The following is a 6,348-nucleotide window of genomic DNA, read 5'->3' on the forward strand; positions in this document are numbered from 1 at the left end:
TCAAAACAGAACAATTCGCTCCTGTGAAAATTTATTTTTAGTCTGGATAACTGTTCAGAAAGACACAACACTAGTTTCATATTCCGAGCCTTAGCGAAGTCATGCTCCATGTAAAGAATAGTGTCATCGGCATATTGTAAGATGGATACTCCACCATCCACCAGATGTGCAACGAGTCCACCAACTTGGCCATTCTCTTTGGCCCGGCCTATAAGAACGGTCAACATATCCGCCACTATATTGAATAAGAGAGGAGACATCGAATCACCTTGTCTCAATCCCTTATGCGTCTAAAAATAGTGACCGATATCATCGTTAATCTTCACTCTGACACTCCCTTTTTTGGACTAGGGAATCCACCTGATTCCTCCATGTCTCATTCAAACTCTTGATGCGCATTGCCTGCTAAAGGAAAGGCCATTTGACTTTATCATATGCCTATTCGAAATCCACTTTGAAGATCACCCCATCTATCTTCTTCGAATGAATTTCATGGAGAGTTTCATGTAAGACAACAACCCTTCTAGGATATGTCTTCCTGGCATGAAAGCCGTCTGGCTCGGTTGCACCATGGAGTGTGCGATCCGTGTTAGTCTATTAGTACCCACTTTCGTGAATATTTTGAAACTCACATTTAAAAGACATATTGGCCTGAACTGCTCAATGCGAACTGCTTCTTCTTTCTTTGGCAACAATATTATTATACCAAAGTTAAGATGAAAGAGTTCCAAGTGACCATTGAAGAAATCCTGAACATAGGCATAAGATCATCTTTTATAATATGCCAACATTTCTTATAGAATTCCGCAGGGACCCCATCTGGACCCGGTGCTTTATTCTGCTTCATTTGTGATATTGCATCGAAAACCTTTTTCTCAGTAAACGATGCAAACAAAATCTCGTTTTCATCTGACCGGAGCTGAGGAATATCCCCAACAACAAACTCATCCAGGGACACCGCATTATCCACTGGCGGCCCGAATAGTTGTTTATAATAATTCGAAATATATGACTTGAGGTTCTCATGCCCCACAACGGTTCCTTCATCCCGTTCCAGCTGGATGATTTTCTTTTTTCTATGTTTACCATTTGCAATCATGTGGAAAAATTGCGTATTATCGTCCTCTTGGACTACCTTAAGAATCTTAGCACACAAGGCCCATTTCAATTCTTCTTCTCTAAGAAGAGCTCGCAAGCTTTGTTTGGCATCCGACTTGGCGACCTGTTCCGACACATCTAGCAAATTCGATTATGCTTTCAGGTCCAAACTATCGATTAGTTGGATGAGTTTTTTCTTTTTCTTGTTTGTAAATCCCACTTTCGTTTCTGGCCCAACCCATTAAAAATTGTCTTAGATGTCTAATCTTGTTTTCCCAACGTTCTATACTAGATCGCCCACTAACGGGCTTCGTCCATTCTCTTGCTACTAGGGCAATGAAGTTCTCTTTTTCGAACTAACTTAGTTCGAAAGAGAAAGCGTTTTTGTTGCTAATGTGTGTTGCGTCTCCCAAGTCTACCATCAACAGGGTGTAATATATATTACTGCACATGTGGTTTTAGAAATTTCTGACCTGTAAAGGAATGTCGCAGGAGCTGGAGCAAGGATATTTCGTGCAGAGGCATGCAATGATAGTCTCCAAAAACATAAAGCTTTTGAGAGCATCTCCAACAGAGGCGCTATATAAGCCGTGCGCCGGAAAAGATGCATTTATAACACGCCCGCGACCAAAAACAACGCTTCAGCAGAAGCTGTAAAATAGAGCACGCACAAAAACGAAGCTGTAAATTTAGCGCACGCGGGTTGCGAGGCTGCAAATTTGAGGGGCCGGCTTGTGCGCGCGGACTGCTGCATGTGAGGTCGCCAGGTTGGGCGCCGTGTTTTTATGCGTCTGATAAACCCCCCGCGTACAAAAACACTATTTCATCGCTGCAAAACTTTTTTAAGTGCCGCGCTACCGCGCGTCTGTTGGACATGCTCTCATGCACGGGGCTAAAGACAGCAAGCTATTGAAATATAAACATTCGACAACAATGCCGATTGTCACTTGGGAAGAAGGATGCCGTGGCACAATTATCCTTCGCGACGGTTCTAGGGCACCTTCCTGCGATGTGGATATCCCGGGACTTGTTCGTGCACAGAACAAGGACTCTGCTGGGGCTTCCATGGTGAAAGGTAAATTTTATCCTCGCCCTTACGATGTTTTCAACATATTTGGTGAACTCAGCCACCGGTGACGGCGAGTGGCGATGATCTGGTGGACTTTGGTGCAGTGTGAGAGACAATTTTGGCTGGAAGGGACCGGTTATGTGCCGCTAATTTTGACCTCTTGGTTGTACACACTACACACCCCCTTGTTGAAATTTCCTGTCAAAGGAGTAGCACGGTTTATGGGGTTGTAAATTTGTAATGGCGATCGCTTCCAGAAATCACATGTAGCATACTTCACTTCACTGAAAGATAGTTGATGATATCGGAAAGTTTCAGTCCTATCCTTGGTTCTTTTTGCTGTGCTCCGACAGGTGCAAGAGAAACTCTCTCACACACTGATCATTCACCTCGTCGTCCCCAAACACTTTGGCCACCTCCTCCACCTTGGCCCGGAACCCCTCGCCTTCGTCTTCCACCATGACCATCCTCAGAGCCGCCGCGATGTCGTCGGCCGCGAACGACCCGTCATGCTCGTCCCGCGACACCTCCACGCCGATCTTCTTGTCCACCAGGTTCCTGGCGTTGAGGCCCTGCTCGAACACCAGCGGCAGCAGCACCAGCCTCACGCCCTGCGCCAGGCCCTCGGCGATCGAGTTCCAGCCGGCGTGCGTCAGGAACCCCCCGACTGATGCATGGGCCAGGAACCTCACCTGCGGCACCCAGCCTCGGCACACGACTCCCCGACCGGCCACTCGCTCCTCGAAGCCCTCGGGCAGGCTGCCGGAGGTGGAATCGGTCGGCGCGCGGAACGCCCAGATGAACGGCAGCCCGGACGCCTCCAGGCCGAGAGCGACGCGTTGCAGTTGCGTGCACGTCAGCTTCACCTCGCTGCCGAAGGCCGCGTACACGACGGAGTTTGGCGCCTGTCCATCCAGCCAGCGCACCGTCGCCTCGTGGCCGGCCACGTCTTGCTGCGGCGCCGGAGGGAACAGGCCGACCGGGATCACCGGCTTCTCGTAGAGCTCGCCGAGCAGCTGCAGCCACTCAGGCTCAAACTCCGTGCTGCTCCTGATGCCCACGAGCCGGCACCCTTGGATGGTCTTGGCGAACCGGTAGCCCTCCGACACGCCGGAGTCGTCCGGGACCATGCCCGGTTCGAACAGCTCGCGCGCCTCGTAGCCGCGGTAGGCGACGGTGGTCGGGAACGGGACGTACTCGGGGACGGCCGTCAAGTGCGCCGGCTCCGTCTTGGCGTGCCTCCCGAGGCCGAGGAGCGTCTCAGGGCTCCCGAAGAAGCTGAGCGCGGCGGCGCCGAACAGGCTGAGGAACGCGCACGGCACGCCATGCCTCGCCGCGGCCGCCGGCGCCCAGTACGACGCGTAGTCGACGAGGACCCAGTCCGGTCTCGATCCCGCCTTCTCCTCCGCCTGGAGCAGCCGCGAGAGCACGCGCTCGAAGGCGGCGTCGTAGGCGCGGCGCATGTACGGGCGGAGGTCGTCGGAGGGGAGGTCGATGGTCGCCTCGGCGTGCTCCGGCAGGTGCTCGACCCGCGGCAGCTGGACGTCCACGACGCGGATGAGGTCGGCGAGGCCCGGCGGGATGTCAATGAGCCGGCGGGTGTTCCTCGGCGTAGAGAGGAAGGTGACCCGGTGACCCTGCCGGGCCACGCGCTTGGCGAACTCCGTGAACGGGAGCACGTGGCCGAAGGCCAGCCATGGCAGCATCACGACGTGCATCTTGCCGCCGGCCGTGGCCCCCGTCTCAGGAAATCAAGCTTTGGCAACGCAGGGCAGGATTTCCCAGCTGCTAGATGCTCGCTGTTGATCCTTTCCGTGGAGTTCACAGATTTGCGGATTCTCGCGTCTGAACTTGGATCTGTCTCCGTTTCCTGAACGTCGGAGGGCTAAATATGGCGGGCAATGAAGATATAAAAACGGGACCAGATCAACAAGTCAGTGTTGGCTGCGTCACGGATGATCGTTTGTCAGTGTGCCGCCATTCGCCATACCTGTGAACATGATAGATTATAATACTACTTGTAGGTAAATCTGCGTAACATGACAGCGAGATGAAGCGTGCAGGTGCAGGTTGTACCGGGCTCCTGTTACATCGACGGCTATGTACAGTGGCCTTCGTTATCCTAGAGTGAGTGGACTCCATTATTTAGCAGGAACGACGCCTGGACCCCGCGATTAAGGAAGTCAGAAGTCAGAGTTTCCCCGTTATGAGCATGCAGATCAAAATCGACAGCAAGGTTAGGTCCATCTCCAACGGTAATACGGTATCCCATGAACCAATCCGTTCACAGACACGACACTGGGCCGGTCATCTAACCCTATCGATTTTGGACACATTTTAAATAGTGTTTGAACAAACGAGATAATTTTTTTACGCAAACCGGACGATTTTTATTTGACGGTCCGCGGCGGAGATGCCCTTAGGGCGCAGGCAGGGGTGTGCAACACAATGTTAGAGCATCTCGGATGCACACGTGTTTATTAGGTCACATGCAGCCATACAAATCCTATGAATGCAAATTCGGTCTTAGTCTAGGCTACATTGAATTCATGGTCTGCATGAAGCTCAAAGCAGTTTTGAGTCTAGCTGAGGAGGAACAATTGAATCTGCCCTCTCGTGTGTGCACCTTGGGAAGCATGTGAGACGGAACGTATTGGCCAGCAGACATTCCCCTAGGGTTTCGTCCTAGAGTTCTCTTGTCCTCCGACGCCCCACCGCCGTGAGTTTTGCCTATCCCAACCGTTTTGAGCGACGCCGGTTGGTCCCGAATCTGGATCGCCAGCGACGCCTTGTTCTGGTGCTCCCGATAGACGTAGTTCGCCCCCAGGGTTCTGAAGGTGCTTGTGAGAGTTGATGGCGACACCAGCGGAGACGAGCGCCTCACGTGCAAAGAGGGCGGAAGACCCTAGCGTCCTCCTGGAGAGATTACACCTTCAAGAAGACGAACTGGACAATCTTGTATGGGAGGAGGAAGCTAATGACCCGGAGGAGAGGCCAAAGTGGATGGCCCTGGCTAGGGTTCTGACGGAGAAGTCCTTCGGGCAAGGGGCCTTGATAGCCGACATGAGGGCGACATGGAATCCGGCAAGGGAAGTGATCTGGCGTAGGATTAATCCAAATTTATTCTCTGTACAATTCAATTGTTTGGGTGATTGGAACAAAGCTATGCATCAAGGTCCGTGGGATTTCAAAGGCATGGCGCTCATAATTGATGAGTATGATGGCTTCAAGAATCCGGAGACAGTAAAGCTCAATAAAATTGAGACCTGGTGCCAAATCCACAGGCTTCCTGACATGGTTTTGAAAAGGGAGCAGTTTGTGAAGAATATGGCAGCACACATTGGCGAAGTGTTGGAGCTCCAGATAATTCTGCCCAATGGCTTCGTGGGGGAGTTCATAAGAGTGAGAGTAAAGTTAGATGTCAATAAAAAGCTGACAAGGTTTGTTAGTTTCACAAATGCTGGGGAAACTGAATGGTACCAGGTTAAATTTGAAAAACTTCCTGCGTTTTGTTATATGTGTGGTCTTTTGGGCCACTGGCATGAGGAATGTGGCACTGGTGAGCACAAGGAGGAGGATATGGAGTGGGGCCCCTTCTTTCTAGCACCAACAAGAGGTCGTGGTGGGGGTGGACGTGGTACTGGCCGCGGAGCTGGCCGAGGTTATGGCCGAGGCGATGCCTCAAAGTCTGCTGACCAGCGTGATACTTTTGGAGGGCGTGGTGCAGGTAGGACTGGAGTGCAGAGGGAGCTCTGGAGGAACAATGAAATATATAACCCTGATGAGGATAAAAGGACTGATGATATAGCTGACGGCCAACACTTGGTTATGAGCTGGCGACATAACGCAGCCAATCCTATGGTAGTGGAACTAACTGTGGTTGCCACTGACCCAACTGATGGTGAAAAGGGGAAAAAGGATGATCTGAACACCCTTGGAAAGAGAATAGCTGCTGACTCGGTGAGTGGGAGTAGCACTGAGATTGTTCTTGTAGGTGTTACCGCTGAAATTGTTGAGCAGTTTGAAGGTGCAGATGAAGTGTTAACCAAGGATGGGGTGGATGGCACACGGCACAAAAGAGCTAACAGAAAGAAGTTAAGAGGAGAGAATGGAACGACAATCGATTGTGCGACAACCAATGAAGTGGTGGCCTCCACGTCGGGGGACCGCTGGAGCCAGTG

The 6,348-nt window shown here is 51.6% G+C and overlaps 1 protein-coding gene across 1 annotated transcript; it reads right to left on the bottom strand.

Moving 5' to 3' along the window:
• Positions 1–2,418: 2,418 nt before the first annotated feature.
• Positions 2,419–4,079, bottom strand: LOC119277701 (putative UDP-rhamnose:rhamnosyltransferase 1). The gene has a single exon (XM_037559008.1). The coding sequence runs from the start codon at positions 3,883–3,885 to the stop codon at positions 2,488–2,490; it is 1,398 nt and encodes a 465-aa protein (XP_037414905.1). The 5' UTR covers positions 3,886–4,079; the 3' UTR covers positions 2,419–2,487.
• Positions 4,080–6,348: the final 2,269 nt, after the last annotated feature.

The sequence above is a fragment of the Triticum dicoccoides genome, chromosome 3B (genome assembly GCF_002162155.2).
Source record: "Triticum dicoccoides isolate Atlit2015 ecotype Zavitan chromosome 3B, WEW_v2.0, whole genome shotgun sequence".
Lineage (NCBI taxonomy): Eukaryota > Viridiplantae > Streptophyta > Magnoliopsida > Poales > Poaceae > Triticum > Triticum dicoccoides.